This window comes from Scyliorhinus torazame, chromosome 1, assembly GCF_047496885.1.
Source record: "Scyliorhinus torazame isolate Kashiwa2021f chromosome 1, sScyTor2.1, whole genome shotgun sequence".
In the NCBI taxonomy this organism is placed as follows: domain Eukaryota; kingdom Metazoa; phylum Chordata; class Chondrichthyes; order Carcharhiniformes; family Scyliorhinidae; genus Scyliorhinus; species Scyliorhinus torazame.
In genome coordinates, this window is record NC_092707.1 from 144372666 (window position 1) to 144398185 (window position 25520).

At 51.4% G+C, this 25520-nt stretch overlaps 1 protein-coding gene across 1 annotated transcript in view; it reads left to right on the forward strand.

Moving 5' to 3' along the window:
- The window catches only part of mfsd2ab (MFSD2 lysolipid transporter A, lysophospholipid b), a 95565-nt gene that overhangs the window by 809 nt on the left and 69236 nt on the right, over positions 1–25520 (forward strand). The window contains exons 2-3 of the mRNA XM_072500934.1: positions 19089–19214; positions 20351–20475. Coding sequence (XP_072357035.1) covers positions 19089–19214; positions 20351–20475 — 251 coding nt within the window. The remainder of the gene's footprint in view (positions 1–19088; positions 19215–20350; positions 20476–25520) is intronic.

Sequence of the window (25520 nt, forward strand, 5' to 3'; positions counted from 1 at the left end):
GGGAGAAGGGTGTGTGAGTGTGTGGGGGGGAGAAGGGTGTGTGTGGGGAGAAGGTGTGTGTGTGGGGAGAAGGGTGTGTGTGTGTGGGGAGAGGGGGTGTGTGTGTGTGGGGAGAGGTGTGTGTGTGTGTGTGGGGAGAGGGTGTGTGTGTGTGTGGGGAGAGGGGTGTGTGTGGGGAGAGGGGGGGAGGGTGGAGAGGGGTGGGAGAGGGGGTGGGGAGAGGGGGGTGGGGAGAGGGGGGTGGGGAGAGGGGGTGTGGGGAGAGGGTGGTGTGTGTGTGTGTGGGGAGAGGGTGTGTGTGTGTGTGTGGGAGAGGGTGTGTGTGTGTGTGTGGGGAGAGGGTGTGTGTGTGTGTGGGGAGAGTGTGTGTGTGTGTGTGGGGAGAGTGTGTGTGTGTGGGGGGGGAGGGTGTGTGTGTGTGTGGGGAGAGGGTGTGTGTGTGGGCAGAGGGGGGTGGGGAGAGGGTGTGTGTGTGTGGGGAGGGGGGGAGGGGGGAGGGGGGAGGGGGGGTGGGGAGAGGGTGTGTGTGTGTGGGGAGGGGGGGAGGGGGGTGGGGGAGGGGGGGTGGGGAGAGGGGGGTTGGGGGAGGGTGGGGGGGGTGGGGGAGGGGGGGTGGGGAGAGGGGTTGTGGGTGGGGGGAGGGGGGTTGGGGGAGGGGGTGGGGTGGGGAGAGGGGGGGTGGGGAGAGGGGGGGGGAGTGTGTGGAGAGAGGGGGGTGTGGGGAGAGGGGGGTGTGGGGAGAGGGGGGTGGGGAGAGGGGGGGTGTGTGTGGGAGAGGGGTGTGTGTGGGGAGAGGGGTGTGTGTGGGGAGAGGGGGTGTGTGGTGGGGAGAGGGGTGTGTGTGGGGAGAGGGGGGGTGTGTGTGGGGAGAGGGGGGGTGTGTGTGGGGAGAGGGTGTGTGTGTGTGGGGAGAGGGGTGTGTGTGTGTGGGGAGAGGGGTGTGTGTGTGTGGGGAGAGGGGTGTGTGTGTGTGGGGAGAGGGGGTGTGTGTGTGTGGGGAGAGGGTGTGTGTGTGTGTGTGGGGAGAGGGTGTGTGTGTGTGTGGGGAGAGGGGGTGTGTGTGGGGAGAGGGGGGTGGGGGAGAGGGGGGTGGGGAGAGGGGGGTGGGGAGAGGGGGGTGGGGAGAGGGGGTGGGGAGAGGGGAGAGGGGGGGTGGGGAGAGGGTGTGTGTGTGGGGAGAGGGGTGTGTGTGTGGGGAGAGGGTGTGTGTGTGTGGGGAGGGGGGTGAGGGGGTGTGTGTGGGGAGGGTGGGTGTGTGTGTGTGGGGAGAGGGTGGGTGTGTGTGTGTGGGGAGGGGGGTTGCAGGGTGAGGGGGGTTGCAGGGTGAGGGGGGTTGCGGGGTGAGGGGGGGGTGCGGGGAGAGGGTGAGGGTGCGGGGAGAGGGTGAGGGTGCGGGGAGAGGGTGAGGGTGCGGGGAGAGGGTGAGGGTGCGGGGAGAGGGGTGGGTGCGGGGAGAGGGGTGGTGTGGGGAGAAGGGTGTGTGTGTGTGTGGGGAGGGGTGTGTGTGTGTGTGTGGGGAGGGGTGTGTGTGTGTGGGGAGGGGTGTGTGTGTGTGGGGAGGTGTGTGTGTGTGGAGAGGGTGTGTGTGTGGGGGAGGGGTGTGTGTGTGTGTGGGGAGGGGGGGGGGTGTGTGTGTGGGGAGGGGAGTGTGTGTGTGGGAGGGGTGTGTGTGTGGGGAGGGGTGTGGTGTGTGTGGGGAGGGGGGTGTGTGTGTGTGTGGGGAGGGGTGTGTGTGTGTGGGAGAGGGGTGTGTGTGTGGGGAGGGGTGTGTGTGTGGGGAGGGGTGTGTGTGTGGGGAGGGGGTGTGTGTGTGGGGAGGGGTGTGTGGGGAGAGGGGTGTGGGGGGAGAGGGGTGTGTGGGGAGAGGGGGTGTGTGGGGAGAGGGGGTGTGTGGGGAGAGGGGTGTGTGGGGTGTGGGGTGTGTGTGTGGGGGGAGAGGGGTGTGTGTGTGGGGGGATAGGGGGTGTGTGTGTGGGGAGTGGGGTGTGTGTGTGTGGGGGAGTGGGGTGAGTGTGTGTGGGGGGGGAGGGGTGTGTGTGGGGGGGGAGGGGTGTGTGTGGGGGGGAGGGGTGTGTGTGGGGGGAGTGGGGGGTGTGTGGGGGGGGGGGGTGGGTGAGGGTGTGTGGTGGGGGGGAGAAGGGTGTGTGTGGTAGGGAGAAGGGGTGTGTGTGTGTGGGGGGGAGAAGGGTGTGTGTGGGGAGAAGGGTGTGTGTGTGGGGAGAAGGGTGTGTGTGTGGGGAGAAGGGTGTGTGTGTGTGTGGGGAGAAGGGTGTGTGTGTGTGGGAGGTGAGGGTGTGTGTGTGTGGGGAGAAGGGTGTGTGTGTGTGGGGGGAGAGGGGTGTGTGTGTGTGTGTGGAGAGGTGTGTGTGTGTGTGTGGAGGGGTGTGTGTGTGTGTGGTGTGGAGGGTATGTGTGTGTGTGTGGGGAGGGGTGGGGTGTGTGTGGGGAGGGGTGGGGGTGTGTGTGGGGAGGGGTGGGGGTGTGTGTGTGGGGAGGGGTGGGGGGTGTGTGTGTGGGGAGGGGTGGGGGTGTGTGTGTGGGGAGGGGGGGGTGTGTGTGTGGGGGGGGGTGGGGGTGTGTGTGTGGGGAGGAGTGGGGGTGTGTGGTGTGGGGAGGAGTGGGTGTGTGTGTGGGATGGGTGGGGGTGTGTGTGTGGGGAGGGGTGGGGGTGTGTGTGGGGAGGGGTGGGGGGTGTGTGTGGGGAGGGGTGGGGGGGGTGTGTGGGGGAGGGGTGGGGTGTGTGGGAGGGGTGGGGGTGTGTGTGGGGAGGGGTGGGGGTGTGTGTGGGGAGGGGTGGGGGTGTGTGTGGGGAGGGGTGGGGGGTGTGTGTGGGGGGGGTGGGGGGTGTGTGTGGGGGGGGTGGGGGTGTGTGTGGGGGGGGGGTGGGGGGTGTGGGGAGGGGTGGGGGGGTGTGGGGGTGGGGTGGGGGGTGGGGGGGGTGTGTGTGTGTGTGTGTGGGGGGTTTGTGGGGGGGGGTGTGTGTGGGGGGGGGGGGGTGTGTGTGGGGGGGGGTGGTGTGTGTGTGTGTGTGTGTGTGGGGGGGGGTGGGGGGGGGTGTGTGTGGGGGTGGGGTGTGTGTGGGGGGGGGGGGTGTGTGGGGGGGGAGGGGTGTGTGGGGGGGGGGGGGTGTGTGGGGGGGGGGGGGTGTGTGGGGGGGGGGGTGTGTGTGGGGGGGGGGGGGGTGTGTGTGTGGGGGGGGAGGGGGGTGTGTGTGGGGGGGGGGTGTGGGGGGGGGGGTGTGTGTGGGGGGGGGGGTGTGTGTGGGGGGGGGGGGTGTGTGGGGGGGGGGGGGGTGGGTGGTGGGGGGGGTGGGGGGGGTGTGTGGGGGGGGGGGGGGTGTGTGTGGGGGGGGAGGGGTGTGTGTGGGGGGGGGTGGGGGTGTGTGTGGGGGGGGGGGTGTGTGTGGGGGGGAGGGGTGTGGGTGTGGGGGGGGGTGTGTGTGGGGGGGGGGTGTGTGGGGGGGGAGGGGTGTGTGTGGGGGTGGGGTGTGTGTGGGTGGGGGGGGGTGGTGGGGGGGGGGTGTGTGGGGGGGGGGGGGGTGTGTGTGGGGGGGGAGGGGGTGTGGGTGGGGGGGGGGGGTGTGTGTGGGGGGGTGGTGTGGTGGGGGGGGGGGGTGTGTGTGGGGGGGGGTGTGTGTGTGTGGGGGGGGTGTGTGTGTGTGTGGGGGGGTGGGAGGGGTGTGTGGGGGGTGGGAGGGGTGTGTGGGGGGTGGGAGGGGTGTGTGGGGGGGAGTGTGTGTGTGTGGGGGGAGGGGTGTGTGTGGGGGGAGGGGTGTGTGGGGGGGGGGAGCGGTGTGTGTGTGGGGGAGGGGTGTGGGGGGGGAGGGGTGTGTGTGGGTGGGGGGAGGGGTGTGTGGGGGGGGAGTGTGTGTGTGTGGGGGGAGGGGTGTGTGGGGGGGGAGTGTGTGTGTGTGGGGGGAGGGGTGTGTGTGGGGGAGGGGTGTGTGGGGGGGAGGGGTGTGTGTGGGTGGGGGTTTGTGTGGGTGGGTGTGTGTGTGGGTGGGGGAGGGGTGTGTGTGGGGGAGGGGTGTGTGTGGGGGAGTGTGGGTGTGTGTGGGGGGGGGGAGGAGTGTGGTGTGGGGAGTGTGTGTGGCTGGGGGGAGGGTGTGTCGAGGGGTGGGGAGAGGGATGTGTGGGTGGGGGAGTGTGTGTGTGGGGGGGGAGGGGTGTGGTGTGGGGAGTGTGTGTGGCTGGGGGGAGGGTGTGTCGAGGGGTGGGGGTGGGGAGAGGGGTGTTTGTGTTGGGGGGGGTGTATGTGTGGGTGGGGGAGTGTGGGTGTGTGTGTGGGGGGGGAGGAGTGTGGTGTGGGGAGTGTGTGTGGCTGGGGGGAGGGTGTGTCGAGGGGTGGGGAGAGGGATGTGTGGGTGGGGGAGTGTGTGTGTGGGGGGGGGAGGAGTGTGGTGTGGGGAGTGTGTGTGGCTGGGGGGAGGGTGTGTCGAGGGGTGGGGGTGGGGAGAGGGGTGTTTGTGTTTGGGGGGGGGCTGTGTTGCGGGGGGGGGGGCTGTGTTGCGGGGGGGGGGGGAAGAGGGTGATTTTGGTTGAGGAATCACTGGGGGTTAATCTAACGATTGTTCACATTGGGTAATGAGGACTAGTGACCCCCATGGGTGGTTTTGTCGTGTGTTCATTGTGAAATCTCTTGAGTTTGGCTGTTTGAATGGCCTGTTATTTCGAGGTGTGTGAGTCGGGGTATTTGGCCATTCGCTCCCCAACCGACCGGCCTCCGCTCTCGAACTGTTCACACAGTGTCACCGCGATCATTGCAAACTATTCTTTCATTCCCCCGTGTCTTGCCAATTCATACTATGTCCCCTGCCGGTCGACCAGTCCAGCCTATTAACCCCTTGCGTGTGGCTGAGCTTCTCCCACATTTTAGTTGTGTGACTTTGCAAAGTTAGTCACGGGAGCTGCCCCGCCTCGACATGTACATGAGTCTGAGACTGGTGGCCATGTCACAGGATGAGACATGTGGAGCTCCGGGGGACCCCACAGAGACCTTTTCGGCAGAGGTCCCCAGCACCTCTGGGGAAGTGCAAGCGGAGCTAACCAACTGCCTCAGATAAAACTCCGGCATATCTGAAATAACAGCAGAGGTGAAATTCACTGTACCTCGGTACACGTGAAAATAAATAAAATCCAATCCAATGTCTGAGGAGAGAACCTCCAGAGACAGCACTTTGCTCAATTACCTTAAGAAGTGCAAAGGGGAGAAGGGCACGCGATATCTCCGGTTATAAATCAGTGACTGATTTATTCCTGGATCTAAAGTAAGATGTAAATTATTTTTACACGCCAAGGGTCATTATGATGCTTTTCAAACCACCCACCTGCTCCTGTTAAATGCATATCGGAGATATTCGAGTCAATAATGCAGTCTTTTCAGCCCAAGTCGATTCCCCTGCCAATTTCTCCAATCCCTCTGGTCCTGTCAGACCCCACCCTCCTTTGGAGATTTCCTCCCAGAAAATCTGGTCAGATCCCAAACCAAAGCACAAGGTTGTGTTTTTGAGCCTGGAGCAGTTAAACTGGTGTCTGTGTTTTCTGAAATAAACTCTGCTCATCTTTTTTTTAAAATGTTGAATGCAACTGGCCCGAATTAAGAATGCTGCCACTTTGAGCACCAGTGGGTTTTGCTGCCACATTGAAACTGAAGCATTATGACAGAGGATTCTAGTCTGAGGTTCTGAGCAATTTTACCTTTGGACCATCTGGTCTGCACCGACCCTTGGAAAGAGCACCCCACATAAGTCGACACCACCACCCCATACCCATTGTTGTGAGTTTCTTTTCCTCTGTCTTTTCCTATGGCTCTGTTCTAATTATGGCAATCAGTGAATTTGCCCTCCTTTCTTTTGGTATCTATGTTCTAATGCTCAGAGTCGGCAGATATCAAATGATACCACCACAAGGTTCAACTGGCTATCGATCAAAGAGCCAAACACCAGTTAGTTAGTTCAAGGTCAAGGGTACTTTATTTACACACAATTAGTCATGCAATTTAAACACTACTAGTTAACTACACCTATCGACTAAGACAATCTGTACCTAACTTCGGGCACCCGGCTTATGTGAGAGAAACAGTGGCCGCTGTTCGGTTCTGGATCTATCGAGTCCGAAGGAGTAACTGCTGCTCAGCTGGGCTCATCCGTCTGGTAGCGAGCGTTGATCTTGTACTTGCTTCTGGTGTTGCTGCACTTGGCGATGGCCGTGACCAGGGTACCAGGTCCAAGGGAGGACGAACATATCGCGAACTCTTCTTCTTATACTTTGGGGTTTTCGCGCTCTTTTGACAGTCCTTCAGTTTGGGCCCTACTAATTGGGAGATCCCTGATCACTCTGTTCGATTCCTAACCAATAAGTGGGCGGGGATCTGGATGGCTGGGCATGTCCCAAGTGGTCACTGACCCCATTGTTTGCGTTTCCCCTGAACAGGGAGTGGCGCCAAAATGTCTGGGACTGTCCTGGTTGCTTGAGTACCAGTCCTTTGTTCTGGTGAAAATGGGCCATCAAATGCTAATCGGCCCCATCAAAATGCTGATTGGTCGGAGTTTCGATACTGTCTGGACTTCTTGCTTGCAAATATACATTTCAGGCTCTGAGCCTGCCTGAGTCTTGGCTTGTCCATTTTACCTACTCGGTTTTGCGAGTTTCTCAGTCCCTAGTTGTAAGTGGCCATCCCAGATGGCTACACTCCATCCTCTTGATCTTCAACGCGAAGGATCACAATACTGGGTCTTCTCCTGTTCTCTGAAATGCTGGGTACCCTTAATCAAGGACAGGTTCTACCCTACTCTGTCCTATGGGTCAACAAACATTTACCTAAATTTCCCTAATACAACACATATCTAAAAATTCCTAAGGGGCCATTGAACATTCAATGCTATATTCCATTCTCCTTATAAATAATAAAAAGGGAACCTCTAACCTTCTCTAACTAGACTACACTCATGCTGCTATTTCACAATCCAAGAACTTATCTTACAATACAAAAATCCAATAGCAGCATCACATTTCTTTTTATCACTAACATTCGTACACAGAAAAATAAGCTTTATTAACGAAACAACAACCGCAGAATTTATTAAAGAGAGAGGTTCAGAAAGACTGTGGGGTTTGCTGGAGTCCGAGGAAAGGGGCTCTAAAGGTGTATACTGGAGGCTGTCCTTCTCCATTTCCGCAATCTGACACTGCACAATATGGCTGACTAGTAAGGCTTCCATTGTGTATGACAGGGAATACCACTTAACGAGATTCTCACACCATGTGGGGTATCGGTGGCTGGGTCTCTGTGTGGTGTAGTGTCCAGGCTGGGGGTGTTGTGTTGAGTAGTCGTGTTCGGGGCCTGTGGTGAGGGAGGTAGGGGTAGGTAGCGCACGCAACTGTACTGTTCCAGCGACGATCATGACGTAGATCATCAGGGTCGTCTTCATCTAGTTCAGGCTTTTCTCCGTCTGTAAGTATCTTCGTATCTTCCCAGGGGAACAAGCATAATATCTGTTATTATCTTGTTGCTTAATATCTCGTTTGTCTGTCTTTCTCCTTAATGTCAATTTCCCATTAGAATCATCACCATATGTGACTTCCTCATTTTGTTAAAAAACAATCATTTTGGAGACAAGACATCCGGAAAAGTTCTGTGTCACAGTGCGAGCACTCTCGTAGCCTGTGTTTGTTGGGCTGAGTGGGCGGGCAATATCTCCGTCCTCTGCAAACTCGTTTTTCCAACCAAGTGATTCTGACATGTAAATAGTAGGTGAGGGATAGCAACCGAAGGGTCGCCAGAAGGGGGCAAAAGTTGTGGGAAAATGCATTCTTTAAACCACAGGAATGAAAAAGAACAGCAAAAGAGTTTCGAAAACAACTCTCCAACTGGTATGAGCCGCGGCAGGGTAAGAATGGGTGGAATCCCCGGGTAGGGTGGTGATCAGTGCCGTTACTCCGCTACCCGAGCTTGGCTGACCAAATGTATAGGGGGTCCTCAGGCAGGGCGGGGATAAGTGCCGTTACTCCACTGCCTGAGTGACCTTCCAAGAGCGGTAAGAATTTGTAAATATAGAGGCTCCAACAAACTTGTTTCTTTAACTGCCATGTGGCGTCAGAAGAGTAATTATGACTGGATCAAGAAAGTGTCCGAGAGGCCGACACACAAAATCGTACAAGAGAAAAGGAACAACATTTAAAACAAACTAAACAAGAAAAGCGGGTAGGTTCCATTAGAGTACAGGACACCGTAAATCTCAATCGGTTCCTGACTCTCATCATCTGGACACCTCAAGGTTCCATTCTGAAAACGGTTACAAAGGGGAGTCAAACCATGATGGGAGTCAAACTCGGAGTCATCACCATCTCCCGGGTGGCAAACTCACGTGTGGAGGTTGCGTGCTAATGTGGCGTGTGCCGATGTGGGGTCCATTTCATCATTCCGTGTCAGGCGACAGGAATTATCACGGTGCCATTGTTTCATGTTCCGTACGGCAGTCTGGGCAAGGGGGGTGTCGCTATCGTCGGGTGATGGGTCAGGTTCCGGTGTGGGAAAATAAATTGTCTCAAAGGGGCTGAACATACCCTGGTCGGTGTCTTTGGGGCTGTAGTGTCTGGGGCCTGGACTGTGTGTGCAATGTTCGGATCTCTCAGGGGCTTCAGTTGTGCTGTCGCTATCGCTAGCAGCCGAATCAAGCGTCAGTGTGAAATTTGATCCTGGGGGCGGGGTCAAGGTCATGTTTGTGGACGTGCTGCTGCTGCTGGGGGAGGGGGAACTCGGGTTGTCAGTGGGCGGGTCCTCATTGTCTGCCATCGCCAATGAGAGATGGTGTGAGTGGCTGCACTGCGTTCCATAAACCTTAAGCTGATTGACATGGAACCATCCGGATTTTCGTTTGGATACGTGATTTTATAAACTGAGGGACTTACTTTGTCCGAGATTGAATAGGGTCCTGCAAATTTAGGTGAGAGGTATGAGCTGGGGTTGTATAAGGTGACCATCACTTGCTGTCCATCTGTATACTCTGTCGGGTGTACTGTCTTATCAAAGCAGGCCTTACTCTGCTTTCGTTTAGCGCCTAGTCGAACAGCTGCAGCGAGCTGTGCTGCTTTAATATTTTCTACCATGTGCTGGACTGCTTTCTCATGGGTCAGGGCGGTGACTGCGGGGCTGGCCAAATCAAGTCCGAATAAATACTCGGTACCCTTCATGGGTCGTCCGGTCATGAGGGTATGGGGGGTATATCCTGTCGAACTCGACACCGTGTTTCTAATAAACATCAGTGCGAATGGGAGCACTGTGTCCCATGTCGTGTTGTGCTGCTGCACCATTTTTCTAAGTGTGGCCTTTAGTGTCCGATTCATGCGTTCCACAATGCCGCTGGACTGCGGGTGATAGGCAATGTGGAACTTTTGCTTAATACCAAAAATTGTCATAACATTTTTCATAACCCTGCCTGTAAAGTGGGAACCTTGGTCCGACTCAATACTACAGGGGAGTCCCCATCTAGTAAAAATTTGCTCGGTTAAGATCTTTGCCATGGCCTTGGCTGTATTTGTTCTCGAGGGGAAAGCTTCGACCCATTTCGTAAATGTGTCGATTACCACCAACACATATTTGTATCCATTTCTGCAGGTGGGGGGGGGGGGAACCAATATAATCTAACTGAAGGTTTATCCACAGGCCATTCACAGGGCGGGTGTGTCGTAGCTGGGCTTTTTTCGCAAATCTATCTGGGTTGTTCTGTGCACAAATCAGGCAGTTTTCGACGTAATGGGATACGTGGTTTTTAAATCAGGCCACCAGCAGAGAGGTCTGAGGTGGGCAAGGGTGGATTCAATCCCTTGGTGTCCATGTCCGTCATGGAACTTACAAATGATTTCATTCCTGTCCTGTGGGGGGGGGGGGGGGGGTCTACATAAATGCCATCTTTTAAAACGATTCCCTCATGGATCGTTAAGGAATTCCTAACCTTTTTGTAGGGGGCTGGGAAGTTTCCTTTCAAAATTTCCTTTAATGCCTCGTCTTCCTTCTGAGCCTGGGCTAAGTCGTGGATGTTGGTCTGTGAGACCTGAACTGCGTGTACTGGGGCACTCCGGGTTGCCAAAAGTAGCAATATCATGAGCCTGCCTTCGCTAGGGTGTCATCTTTCACATTACTGGGTGGGGAGGAACGGTGGTGACTTCGAATTTTGACTATGCCATATTTCCTGCCTTTAGCTGTCTGAAGGATATGTTTGAGCAGTGGGGCTGAGGGTAGAGGTTTTCCGTCAGCGGAAATAAATCCTCTCGATTCCCACAGGGGTAGGAATTCTGTTAGGCTGTTGCAGACGTACAAACTGTCTGAATATATGTCTGCAGGGGTCGGGAACAAATCTGGGTGCTGGACAATGTAAGCAATGGCTGCTAACTCTGCTGCCTGCGAACCTAAGTGTCCAGGCAACTTTAAAGCAATTTCTTCTAAAGCCCATCCCTGTGCGTCCTCTACATAAATCCCACATCCTGTGATCCTTTTTCCGTCAAGGACTGTGGAGGAACCATCTGCGTAAATTCTCAATGCTTTGGCTGTGGGCTGGGTCGTCTGTGGTCGGGTACCTGTCTTCTTTGGTACCGACTTGGGAACAAAGGGGCCTGTGCTGTGCTTGGGGGCTATGATCTCGCACTTGTGAGGTTCCTGCATAGTGCAAACTATCGGCCAGAAACGTGTGCGTTGTTGTCCGTTTTACGGTAATGTCGCGTCCCTGTAGGAGTAGGGTCCATCACGCTGCTCGAATTTGGCTTACTGTGGTAAACCACTGTATTGTATTATACCTGCTGTGTGTAACATGCCTGGGCTTGCCCCTGCTGGCTCCGCCTGTGGCTCCTCCCCTTGGGCTCGGGTATAAAGGTGACCAACTTCCGCCCCTGCCTTCAGTCTGGAGCCGGCTGCCAGCAGGTTAATTTAAGCTAATTAAAGCCACATTTTCACTCTCAACTCGTCCTCTGTCGTTATTGATGGCACATCAATTTAATTAGCTTCAAGTTTTATGATGGATCAATTACTCAAACCTGATCGCCTGGAGCTGGACCCCCAAGCAGCCGACGCCACTACCACGTTCGAACACTGGCTACGCTGCTTCGAATCCTCCACCACAAGCTGCGAATTCACAACTCCCGGGTGAGCCTGCAAGTATACCTTATTATCAGGGACGCTGTCTCGTATGTGGATGCGATAACGCTGTTGAAAGGACAGTATGTCAGGAAAGTCAACGAGGTGTACGATAGGCATCTCCTTGCCACGAGGCGACAGCGCCCCGGAGTATCGGAAGCTGACTTTCTGCGCGCATTGCGGGTACTCGGCCGGAACTGCAATTGTAAGAGTGTATCGGCTGTCCAGCACACCGAGTTATTGATCCAGGACGCCTATGCCGCAGGTATAATGTCAAATTACACCCGCCAGCGCCTACTAGAAAGTGGTACACTCGACCTCCAAGAGACAGTACAGCTTTCGGAGTCGTTAGAAGTGGCCGTCCACAACATGGATGCCTACACCTCCGACCACGCGGCACCCTCATGGATGTCATGGGCGCCGCCATCACCCGACCTGGGGGCGCGGCAAGCCTGTGCCGCGCAGCAACCTGCCAATTCCGGAGTCCCAAAGTGTTACTTCTGTGACCAGGGTAAGCACCCCAGACAACGCTGCCCAGTGATGAGCGGGACCTGCAACGGGTGCGGAAAGAAGGGCCATTTTGCTAAAGTTTGCCAGGCCTGTCCTGTTTTTAAACCCAGCAGCGCTGCGTGTAGCCCATGGAGGCCGCCATCTTCGCCGCCATACGCCACGTGCGACCCCTGGGGGCCGCCATCTTTGAATCACCCCGCCGCCTCCCGAACCCCTGCTCACCCGATCGTAAGCTGGCCTCCGCTACCCTCGATCAGCCCGCCCACCTTCCGCAGCTCGCCTCCATCTCCCTCGACCAGCCTCGACCGCATCACCTCGCCAACTCCATGATGGCCGTCCGGATCAACGGCCACGAGGCGACCTGCCTTTTCGACTCCGGGAGCACAGAGACTTTCGTTCATCCAGATACGGTACGGCGCTGCTCCCTCCCAATCTTACCCACGACCCAGAAAATCTCCCTGGCTTCCGAATCACATACCGTGGAAGTCCGTGGGTACTGTGTTGCAACCCTTACAGTACAGGGCGTTGAGTACAAAAACTTCAAACTCTACGTCCTCCCATACCTCTGCGCTGCCATGCTACTGGGGCTCGATTTCCGGTGCCATCTAAAAAGTGTTACCTTGGAGTTCAATGGACCCCTGCCCCCCCTCACTGTCTGTAACCTCTCGACCCTTAAGGTCACCACACCCCTGCTCGTCGCTAACTTCACCCCGGACTGTAAGCCCGTCGCCACTAGGAGCAGACGATACAGTGCTCGGGACAAGGCCTTTATCAGGTCGGAGGTCCAGTGACTCCTGTGGGAAGGGATCATAGAGGCCAGTACTAACCCCTGGAGAGCCCAAGTGGTGGTCGTCAAGACTGGGGAGAAGCACCGGTTGGTCATCGACTACAGTTAGACTATCATCCGGTACATGCAGCTCGATGCGTACCCCCTCCCCCACATATCTGACATGGTCAATCAGATTGCGCAGTACCGAGTCTTCTCCACCACTGATCTGAAGTCCGCGTACTACCAGCTCCCTATCCGCCAAGAGGACTGCCAATACACTGCCTTCGAGGCAGATGGCCGCCTCCATCACTTCCTCAGGGTCCCCTTCGGCGTCACCAATGAGGTCTCGGTCTTCCAACCGAGATGGACCGAATGGTTGACCAGTATGAGCTGCGGGCCACCTTCCCGTATCTGGATAATGTCACTATCTGCGGCCATGACCAGCAGGACCATGACGCTAACCTCCAAAAATCCCTCCACACCGCCAAGCTCCTTAACGTCACGTACAATAAGGAGAAATGCGTTTTCCGCACAACCCGCCTAGCCATCGTTGGCTACGTTGTGGAAAACGGAGTCCTAGGGCCCGAACCCGACTGTATGCGCCCCCTTCTGGAACTTACCCTTCCCCACTGCCTCAAGGCCCTGAAGAGATGCCTGGGGTTCTTTTCCTATTATGCCCAGTGGGTCCCCAATTATGCGGACAAGGCCCGCCCACTCATTAAATCCACCCTTCTTCCCTTGACGGCTGAGGCACGCCTGGCCTTCAACCGCATCGAAGCAGATATTGCCAAGGCCGCAATGCACGCAGTAGACGAGTCCATCCCGTTCCAGGCGGAGCACACCTGGTAAAGGCCTCCCGCCCCTTTGAGCACCTCGGGGCCGATTTCAAAGGGCCCCTCCCCTCCACTGTCTGTAACGTGTACTTGCTCAACATCATTGAGTACTCACGTTTCCCTTTCGCCATCCCATGCCCTGACATGACCTCTGCCACGGTCATCAAGGCCCTGCACGGCCTCTTCACCTTATTTGTTTTCCCCAACTCCATCCATAGTGATCGGGATTCCTCCTTCATGAGTGATGAGCTGCGTCAGTACCTGCTTACCAAGGGCATCGCCTCAAGCAGGACTACCAGTTACAACCCCCGGGGGAACGGACAGGCAGAGAGGGTGAACGCGTCGGTCTGGAAGGCCGTCCTTCTTGCTCTACAGTCTAGAAGTCACCCTGCCTCCTGCTGGCAGGAGGTCCTTCCCGATGCACTCCACTCCATCCGGTCGCTCCTGTGTACCGCCACCAAGGTGACCCCTCATGAGAGAATGTTTGTCTTCCCCAGGAAGTCCACCTCAGGGGTCTCGCTCCCGTCCTGGCTGACGGTCCCAGTGCCCGTCCTCCGGAAGCATGCGAGGAGTCATAAGTAGGATCCCCTGGTTGAAACGGTCCGTCTCCTCCATGCTAACCCCCAATATGCCTACGTGGCACACCATGACGGGCGGGAGGACACAGTCTCCCTTCGGGATTTGGCACCCACAGGTTCCCCAGCGACCATCACCACTACCCCCAACCCGACACCTTCTCCCTCCATTGCTACCCATGGTGCACCAGGGCCATGGCATACTCTGCTAGTCCCAGTGCATGGCACGCCAGAGCCTCAGGGTCCGTCGCCAGGCACACATCTACTTGGTGACGCAGAAGACGACACACTCCTGGACACACAGGCCTCAACACTTCATCCGGCACCAGTATCCACACCACAGCCGGGACTGCGGCGGTCACAGCGGAAAGTCAAAGCCCCCGACAGACTCCATATATAATTCAACCCGTCCACTTCACCCCCGCCGGAACTCCTTTTTTTAAACAGGGGGTGAATGTGGTAAACCACTGTATTGTATTATACCTGCTGTGTGTAACGTGCCTGGGCTTGCCCCTGCTGGCTCCGCCTGTGCCTCCTCCCCTCGGGCTCGGGTATAAAGGTGGCCAACCTCCGGCCCTGCCTTCAGTCTGCCAGGTATCTTTAAGCTAATTAAAGCCACAGTTTCACACTCAACTCGTCCTCTGCCGTAATTGATGGCACATCACTTACTGTGCCGTCTTTTAGTCTGCCGTCCAATAAAAGCTGTGTCGGGGTGCGCTCGGTCAAAATGGTCACTGGGTTGAGTCCGGTAATGTACGAGAAGTACTGTACCGCCCAGAAAACTGCTAACAGGTGCCTTTTGCAGGTGAAAAATCCCTGTTCCACTGGATCTAAGACTCGTGGGGCATAGGCTACGGGTCCTAAACGATCGTGCCTTTCCTGCAGGAGTACGGCCGAAAGGGTTCGGTTGGTGGTCGCTACCTCTATCGCGAATGGAGAGTGTGGATCTGGGGCTTGCAAAGTGGGGGCTGTGATTAGAGTGCGTTTCAACACATGCACGGCATCCGTGTACTGTGGAAGCCATTTCCATGGTACCTGTTTCTTTAGGAGCTCAGAACGTGGGGCTGCTTTTGTGGCGAATCCGTCTGGTTTCTACAATATCCAACCAGTCCTAAAAATCCACCGGAGTGCTGTAGCGTTTTGGGGCAAGGGCAATTTTACAGTGGAATCTATGCATTTATGTTCTATTTCACGCTTCCCATGCGTGATGACCGTACCTAAATATGTGACTTTTTACTGGAGGATTTGGGCTTTCTTGGGTTTAATTTTGCATCCAATTGTTGTGAGCAGTTCTAACAATTCGGAAAGAAGCGAAATGTGCTCTTCCTTGGTGTCAGTCTGTCGGAGCAAGTCGTCCACATACTGAACAAGGCATTCAGGGCGAGAAAATTTAGATAACCCGTTTGCCAATTGTCTGTGAAAGATGAAGGGGGAGTTGCGGAAGCCTTGTGGAAGGCACGTCCACGTGTACTGCTGTCCCTGGAAGGTGAACGCAAATTTATACTGGCATGCTTTGTCCAGTGGTATGGATCAAAAGCCATTGCTGATGTCCAATACCGTGAAATATTTCGACTGGAATCCCTGTTTTAACATGGTCTCGGGACTCGTGGCAACGGTGGGAGCTGCTAGGGGAGTCACTTTGTTCAATTCCCTATAATCGATGGTCAGTTGCCATGAACCATTATTTGTCGATGCTACGGGTCGAAACCTTGATTTAGTAAACTTTGAATTACCTTGGCTTGTTGGGGGAAGCCGTACTGTTACTGGGGCTTAGGATCGGGACCTGTAATGTTTACTACACCTGGGATTTTACCGCAGTCGTGCTTGTGCTGGGCAAATGCTGCTTTATGTCTTTTCAAGACCTCTCTAACCGCTTTGTCTGTGGTAATGGTTTGTGGATCAAACCAGTACACTCCTACTGAGCTAATTCTATGGGTATAATCTCCTACTGTGAGCGTGGCGGGGGCTCGCGCTGCTCTAGCCATTTTCCATATACATCTATTAGCGGGGTCGAATGAAAGGTTGTGTGCGCTCATGAAATCTATGCCGAGGATGTTTTCTGCTGCCTGGGGTAAATCAACTAAAACGACCGAGTGTTTTGTTTTAATGTTACCGAGCTGTACGTCCACAGGGGCTGTGATGTGTCTCTGCTGGAGGTGACCTGTAAAGCCACTAAGGGTAATGGTGTCTGTGGTGGGCCATATCTCTCTCTGGTACATGGTGGAGGAGTTTAACGTGGTTCGGGAGCCTCCTGTGTCCCAAAGGAACTCAACGGGGTGTCCCCGGACTGCCTGCAATTACTGGTCTTCCGGACTTATCCCAAAGTGTATCGCTCCCGGAGCTGCACGTTTAATCTCTCGCTTTCACTAATATCTCCCTCTCTGCTTCTCTCCTTCTCCTCAAGCTGTCTGCGGAGCGTCCTCACAACTTCCTCTGTGCCTCGCAATTGTGCCAGACAGGACACGATTGCCATCAGCTTACGAACCTTGCTTAAACTTTTCTTGTAATCTCGGTCAGGCTGTCCCACCAAGTCTGTCCTATGCTGCCAGGACCTGTTTCTTCATTTGTGCAAAACTCCGACCATAGGGGCCATCCTTTCCCCTTTAGGTATCTCCTAATCTCTTCTTCCCATACGGGACACTGTTCTGATCTATTGGTCGCTGCGACCTCGGGCTCTTGTGGATGCATAAGGCGTTCCATTGCCTTCATGGCCATCCCAACAATTACTTCTGTCTACCGGAAATTTGGAACAAGGGGAGAAAGCGGTGGTGCAAACATGGGTACGGCTCTAGCTATTTTTCGGTTTACGCAACTCCCTAAAGTTTCACGCAACAAAATCTATCGAGTTTACCTTCTATCCCTTTGTTAGTACGCATGCAAATTACACACTTCCGAATTCTGGAGGTTTGATTGATATTGGTTTCACTTGTGGTTTCTTTTACTTTGCCAAATTTGGATTCTAATACAAACACTTTTGTGGGTTCTCTCGGAGTGACACAGTCACGTCTGGGTCGAGTCCCGTCAGATGTCACCAATAACTGTTGCAAGTTTCTTTTCCTCTGTCTTTTCCTATGGCTCTGTTCCAATTATGGCAATCAGTGAGTTTGCCCTTCTCTCTATGTTATCTATGTCCTAATGCTCAGAGTCGCCAGGTATCGAATGATACCACTACAAGTTTCAACCGGCTATCGATCAAAGAGCCAAACACCAGTTAGTTAGTTCAAGGTTAAGGGTACTTTATTTACACACAATTAGTTATGCAATTTAAACACTACTAGTTAACTACACCTATCGACTAAGACAACCTGTACCTAACTTCGGGCACCCGCCTTAGGTCAGAGAAACAGTGGCTGCTGTTCGATTCTGGATCTCTCGGGTTCGAGGGAGTAACTGCTGCTCAGCTGGGCTCATCCATCTGGTAGCGGGCGTTGATCTTGTACTTGCTTCTGGTGTTGCTGCAATTGGAGATGGTTGTGGCCGGGGCACCAGGTCCAAGAGAGGACGAATATATGGCGAATCCTTCTTCTTATACTCGGGGGTTTTCGTGCTCCTTTGGGCGGTCCTTCGCTTTGGGCCCCACTAATCTGGGTGATCCCTGATCACTGTTTGATTCCTAACCAATAAGTGGGCGGGGTTCTGGATGGCTGGGCGTGTCCCAAGCGGTCACTGACCCCGTTGTTGATGCTTCCCCTGAACAGGGAGTGGCGCCAAAATGTCTGGGACTGTACCGATAGCTCGAGTACCAGTCCTTTGTTCTGGTGAAGATCGGCCATCAAATGCTAATCGGACCCATCAAAAGGTCGGAGTTTCGATACCGACTGGACTTCTTTCTTGCAAATATACATTTCGGGCTCTGAGCCTGCCTGAGTCTTGCCTTGTCCATTTTACCCACTAGGTTTTGTGAGTTTCTCTGTCCCTAGTTGTAAGTGGCCATCCCAGATGGCTACACCATAACCCAGCAACTCCACCCAACCCCTTTGGACACTAAAGGCAATTTAGCATGGCCAATCCACCTAACCTGCACGTCTTTGGACTGTGAGAGGAAACCAGAGCTCCCGAAGAAAACCCACGCAGGCACAGGGAGAATGTGCAGACTCCACACAGACAGTAACCCAAGCCGGGAATCGAACCGGGAACCCTGGAGCTGTGAAGCGACAGTGCTAACCATTGTGCTACCATGCCGCACTTGCCAAGTTATTCCTCATCGGTAATTGTTGGCAGGGTATTTGATGAAGGAGGGCATCCCATTCTCACTTGGCATCTACATTTTACAGCACCTGTCACTAAATAGCAAGCAGAGCAGAAATCCTTGCTACTTTCACCCCCTCTAATATCATTTGGACCTTGCCAGCCACTTTCACTGATGAACATTTGTCAATCACCTAAAACCAAGACAAACTAACAGTTGAACCATCGGTTTTCAGGTCTGTGTAATTCAGTGTCAATACGCTATGTGGTGCTGAAGATTCTGCTTTAGGGGAACGCAATACTGTGGTGTAATCTCTTGATTGAGATCAGCGCAGAATTCAGTATATTGCTTGTACTTTTATTTTGCACCTCGCCATATTAATGACAGGATGAGTTTATAATGTAGTGAATACATCACAGAATGATTTGCCATTCACTAGTTAGTATGTGGACACAGCAAGTACAAATAGTCTACAGTACTGAATGTACTAGCTGAGACCAGCTAACTTTACGCACACTGGGTAACAAACCTGCACTTTTGTTTCTTGCAGTTAGACCAGGTGTTGGCAATTCCAGGTAGAGCTAATTTTATTTTTTTTAAACTTGTTAGAACCGTAGAATTCCTACAGTGAAGAAGGAAGCCATTCGGCCATTCGAGTCTGCACCAACCCTCTGAAAGAGCAGCTTACCTCGGCCCACTTTCCCAAGGGGAGTTACCCAAGGCCTGAATTGAGCCCGGTCCCTGGCACAATGCAAACCAAAGTGCCGCCCTTGTTATTGAGCATTATAACATTGAGAATATCCTGTGTTCCTTAAAGTAGAGCAGATATCATAGACACATTAATTATTTTGGGGAACATGGGCTGAAACCAGACATTTTATGTGTAATAGTTCTACTATCCATAGGATCCCTACAGTGTTGTCTGTGCTGATAGAACGTGGAGTTAATAGCTGCTACAGATTCAAACGACACCTGAACTGGTATCAACCATTTTGTATATTTTTGTCAGTAAATGGGATGAAAACTCAGCCCAAAAAGTGATGACTCGTGTTCTTTTTTAAATGTATTTCACTCTTTTCTTTCAGAGGGCAGTGAGAAAGAATCTATCAGTCTGCAATAAGCTATGTTATGCTATTGGCGGAGCACCCTACCAGATAACCGGATGTGCCATTGGATTCTTCTTACAGATTTACCTGCTGGATGTAGCACAGGTAAACCCAGCTGATTCAGTAATATTGATTTGCATTGTTTTCATCCTAAAATTGGTCCAGGTTAATGATTACTGACTGAAATGAGAAGTGTGACGTAAAATAGCCAGTGTTCACATTCCTAATATTGGTTATCACTGGGAAATAGTGCGAGACAGACCATAGGTGATTTTATCTCAAACACCTAATGGATTTTGTCGATTGTTAGGATTTTCAAATCTTGTGCATGAAATTGCCCACGAGTTTGGGCCAGTGCATTATTTATCACCAAAATTGCTGTGATTTCTGTGTGGCAAAATTGAAGTTTGTATGAGTTAAAAACTTACAGAATTAATAATTGCAAGTCCATAATTTAGTTACTGTGGAAAATGTTTTTCGGAATTGATATATAACTCCATTCCACTGTCATAGTTGAAAATATTTCTGCACGGGAAAGCTAAAAATATTTCAATTAAATCAGCAATTGTCGAGCATCGTTAGCTCTTGTATGCATAATCTGTATTAAATGCTGCCTCTATTGTTCTCCCTCCACCCCCATCTGCAATACAAAGAGTAATTATGCAATTTGACAAAATATGTATTGGATTTAATCCGCAGTCTGTTTTTTTATCTGGAGAATGGCAAGAGCGTTACAGTTGGCCTCAGGGCCTAGGTTGGCAAGAGAGGAATTGAGGTTCCTGTTCTTGATAGCTGCCCAATAATCTTTCCTGGGAATGAATATGTGTGCAGCTCAACCAGAGGCAGAGGGCTGTGAGGCTTGTATTATTGGCAACATGCATTTTCAAGGCTCACACAGATAATGGCCATGTGATTGGGGTTCCCGAATGCACTCGGTACTGAAAGACCAGTACCTCAGCATGGAGTTAATTCCACCAGGATATTGGTGAGGAGGTGAAAAATAACAAACAATCTTGTCAGTCAAGTTCACCTATTGTAGCTCACTAAGATCCTAAGTTAACCCGTGCATTGAATGTCAGCGATAACATTTAGACTATCATGAAATGTCTTCTACATAACAAACATTTGTGTTGAAAGGTGCAGGACATTTATCTTCTACCGTATGCCAATTTACTTTTGCACTGCACAAATGAGTAATTTTATTGGCTTAGCTGTGTGTCCACATTTTCTTGTAACTACAGCTTCATCCGTCATCTGCATCCTTGATCCTCTTCATTGGCCGAGCCTGGGATGCCGTCACTGATCCATCTGTCGGTTTTCTCATAAGCAGAAGTAAATGGACAAGATTCGGGAGACTGTTGCCATGGTAAGGTTTTTGTGATTTGAGAGTTTCACATTGTATCTTATTGATGAGAATCAGCAGGGTGTGGAAGAACCTTTATCTGTGCAAAGTTATTCACTAAATGCAAAACAAGGGACCATACAAGCTTGCGTCTGCATTATTGCATGGACCGTGCATTTCTTATTTAATGTTGTCTCGCTCTTCACATTTCAATGCAGATTGTAATGTTATGCTATAAATGTGGCAATGCAGAGTCAAACCTCATTCTTACAATGCTTGGGAACTGACAAAAGCATTGATTATTGGGGGTTTACATTCAGAGTTTCAGCTCTGTAGCTCACTACAATGGAGCTACTGTTGCAATCACGGAATGTGAGAAGTTTGCAGTAAGAATCTGTGTAAATATAACCAATTTAAAATGTCTTACTTTGCACATGTGTGACTAATGTCATAGACCACATAACTAAATTCATAGACCATTACCTTTGTATTGCTCCCCGTATTGGAATCTCACAGCATTCCTGAACTCCCAATGGAATTGGTACAATTTGAATTTTATGTTTAGAGTTAGAAAGTTCTGTTTTTGCAAACACACGGAATTTGTTACTCACCGGGCAGTTTAGATAACAGCTTAAAATCCCCACTCGGACTACAGTGAAATGGAACTTCTAGCAGACAAAGTTCGACCTCTTTGTGACCCTGCCACAGATCGCAGTGAAGGGTATTTCAGATATTTGGAGCAGGTATTCCGCGCCAATGGAACACAACAGAGGCAGACTGCAGCGTTGCCTTTGGAGAATTACAGTGGCGCATTCCAAATAGGGCGGGGGGGGGGGGGAGGGAGGAGGAGGATGTCCATGGGCCATTTAAGGCCCAAAAGTAAAATATTTAAGGAATTATGACTCCCTAGAGGGAATGGAGGGGCTGCCTGCTAAAGATAATTGACCACCCCAACCCCAGGATTAATCACACTGGATCAATCAGATAGATGAGGATGGGCTGGCTGAAGAAGGGAAAGTTGAGTGAAATTCTTATTGGATCAGAAACACTCCAAACTGTTGCTCTGACATGGGTGGGTCTGTCCCCAGGCCAGAATTACAACTTGATTTAAATGCTTTAGAAACATGACTGTTCTGGGTTCCTTATGTATGTCACAACAATGCTGATATTACGCTCTCCCTGTCCCTTACCCACCATCCCAGGGGAAGAGGTACAATGAGTAATTTTTTCAAAAGCAAAGTTTTCTCCTGCTTCTGAAGCTCTCTTCTGAGGAGATTGCATGATTCCTAATCAGTGTGTGGGTGTTGCGAATCTTACGACACCACAGGCATTTGGACCCAAATCAATGAATCAGAAGATATTTCCCTGTCCCTCCCTATTCTATCTTTGTCACTGTAATAACATCAATTTTCCCCACTTTGTCTTGGGGTCACTCCATTAAAGTGCAGTTAAATTTTGAGCAAATGCATTCAGTTGTACAGTTAATGGAGTGCTAGTCTCTGGGTGGCATCCACAGTTTGATCTTGAAGCCAGTAATATCGTTATCCTATTATCCTGTTGATAATTTGAAACACCAAATCAGTAGCCTGGCAATATTAAGTAGTCCCATGGGCCTAATGCAACATGCTGACCATCATATCTCACTACTAATCTGGTGATTTTAGGGTGTGGGGTGGAAGTTGTGTATATAAGTCCCATTGCCCCTGTACCCACTGACTTACATTGGCTGTCAATCCAACAACGCCTCAAATTTAAAATTCTCCCATCTATGTTAAAATCCCTCCCTGGCCTGGCTCCTGCTGATCTGTATGTTCAAGGCACTATGTAAATGTGAGTTGTTGAGATGTGATTGAATAACCATTATTATTGAGGGAGAAAAGTGTTTTCTTGAAGCTTGAGGTACAACATACACATCAAAAATTAGAATGAAAGATTAATAAATGAAAGCATGCTGCAACATCAAGGTCTTCGGAACCCAGAAACAGTCCTCTGTTTCTCAGCCCTGGAGGGAAAACCCAGTCCAATATGTATGGCAGCAGTAAAAAGAGTTTACAGTGCCTTTTTTTAGTAATGTTGACATGTGCACAGGCTGAGAAATAGGTAAGCACTGCTTTACAAATTCTTCCTGAAAACTAAAGGCTTCAAGGAGTAAAAAAGATGGATCCTGCCAGGATATTAATGTGGTTATTTCCTCTGCCTAATGCCTGCTCAATTAGGATTGCTGTTGAAAAGCTTCATCCACAAAACTGCACAACTGCCAATGGAACATTGGCACATTCGGCGACAGGATCTAATTCCTGGCACATGTTCATTGTACAAACATGAAACACCAGTCACATGGTACAGTTATGTTGCCTCTAATGTGGCCTCTTCCCTGGAGTCGGACTAGAGCTGGACTCCTGTTGAAACAAATTGGCAACTGAAGCTTTTGGTTGACGTGTCTGTGCCTCTCCCCTAGTACCTCAATGTGAATCTTAGTCAATGGTTCCCTTTTTTTTTGGCAAGGCAAAACAGCGGCAGTTTTGCAGCAGTAAATACACTATGCTCATTCCCACCAAACTATTAAAACTCTGCTCAGATCCACATAAGCTTTGCGGAACTGTGAATGTTTTAGTCACTTGTATACAGTCAGCACATTTGTTACATTTATTATTAAAATAAATGCATCATATTAGAGTCTACGGTTATCCATTCCAGAATTATACTTGGCAACATACCAATAGGAACAGCAATTATAAAATGTCTACGAGAGATTTACCCTTTAACAATGACTGGAGAGGTGTTGATCTTTTCTTTGACATGAGACACCATTGTTAAGTTTTCCAAAATCAGATTGTTACAGAAGAGTCGCACGACAGCCTGATACCCAGATTAATCAAGTCCCTGCCTCCAGCACCTTCCCAACCGCCCCAGCACACCGCTGCATCCCCCCGCAACTCAGAGCTTCTGTTGGACATTGTCAAGATGAGCATTTATGTACCCGTAACAAGCTGAGCCCAGTGGTCCACAATTTTGACATTCTGGTTCAGCCTCCCATCAAACGTGTCGCTATCACCATCTTCTTCAGCCACTAGAACTTTGCTCAATTTTATCCTTACCTAGGGCAGCACGGTAGCACAGTGGTTAACACTGCTGCCTCATGTTGCCGAGGTCCCAGGTTCGATCCCGGCTCTGGGTCACTGTCTGTGTAGAGTTTGCACATTGTCCCCGTGTTTGTGTGGGTTTCGCCCCCACAACCCAAAGAAGTTCAGGGTAGGTGAATTGGCCTTGCTAAAATTGCTCCTTATTTAGAAAAAAAGAATTGGGTACTCTAAATTTATCTTTACCTCAGTCACCTCACAGCTGAGACCTTCGCTCGCCTGGTGGTTACTTATTGTAATGTCCTCCAAGCTGCCTTCTCTGTTTGCCCACCTCCACCCTTCACTAATCCAGAACTATGGGCTGACTTTTAAGATCAACATCTATAGTCGCATTCGGGCAGCACGGTAGCATTGTGGATAGCACAATTGCTTCACTGCTCCAGGGTCCCAGGTTCGATTCCAGCTTGGGTCACTGTCTGTGCGGAGTCTGCACATCCTCCCCGTGTGTGCGTGGGTTTCCTCCGGGTGCTCCGGTTTCCTCCCACAGTCTAAAGATGTGCAGGTTAGGTGGATTAGCCATGATAAATTGCCCTTAGTGTTGGGTGGGGTGACTGGGTTATGGGGATAGGGTGGAGGTGTTGACCTTGGGTGGGGTGCTCTTTCCAAGAGCCGGTGCAGACGCGATGGGCCGAATGGCCTCCTTCTGCACTGTAAATTCTATGATTCTGAGCAATTTGTCTGAGGACTTCAGCCGTTAATTCAACTGCCCACACCATCTGTTCCTCTGACTCCAGAGTTCATCACCCAGACTTGTTGGAGATCATTTGAATTATTACAAAGCACCTCCTCCTCTCAGCAACTCTTGCTTCGAAACCATTCTACCTTGCTATCTTTTGCTCTGCTTTTCAAAACTTGGCAAACCACTGACCATCTGAAAATGCCTCTGGTTTTCCACAGAAATCCCTCCATTTTCCTGCTTTAAGTTCATTCTTTTGCCAAAGCATTTGAAGAATTATGTTATGTGAGGAGCATCTCAGAAAGGTGACTTGCAACACAATTGCAAGGACGATTGTAGTAGAGAAGTTATCTTAGTTGGGATTGACTCAACTTGGAAACGTTTGCCGTTTTCTTTCTTTGGGGTGCGAACCTCGAAGGGAACAATACCTCACTGCAAACCCCACAATTTCAAGCAACTTCACCCACAAGGACAACATTCTGCATGTGCTTCGATCTCCAATTTGACATGACTATGATAGTTTAAAGCAAACTGTTATTGAATTTTAAGTGATCCCATCACAGCTTGAAAGATTTATATCTGGAAGGGAAGAAAATACCATGGTTTATCTGAAATTGCAGATGACCGTTTGATGTGTTAAGCGTAACATACCTTGCCACACATTCTAAACAGGCTCTTCATACGTCAGCCCTGCTTTTCAAAATGTAAAAAGGCCCAGTCTAGTTTTCTTATACTAGAATCAATTGAGTTTACTTATGCTAGAACCAATCTAGTTTACTTTGATTTCATTTTTTTTGCATTTTGGCTTTTGTATCAAAATTCTGTAATGGATACATTGAAATATGACATTACTTTGCTGTTGGATGCATGGCATGAACCGGTAGCTGCTTGCATCTAAATGCTGGAATATTTATTTCATGTAGCAACTTTCCATGTCTCACTCAAAGTCAATTTTTAATATTTCTCTGCACAGCCCTTGAAGAGGGTCACTTTAGCAGAGTCCTGCAAATTCTGTTTGTTGTGCTCTAGTATCAATAAAGGTTGGCACCATCTTCCTCAACAAAAAACGTGTCGACAAAAGGTAAATCGACCGCTGCGAGATCCTTGAATTTGCACATATCATAAGTCTCCAATATTATCACATCTCTGGTATTCCCCCACTTTATATTCACAAGTGCAATTGACTGAACTCAGACCAGGTAATAATGGTTTAAGTCAGCTTTCCGAGCAGTGTAGGATATGGAAATCTCCCC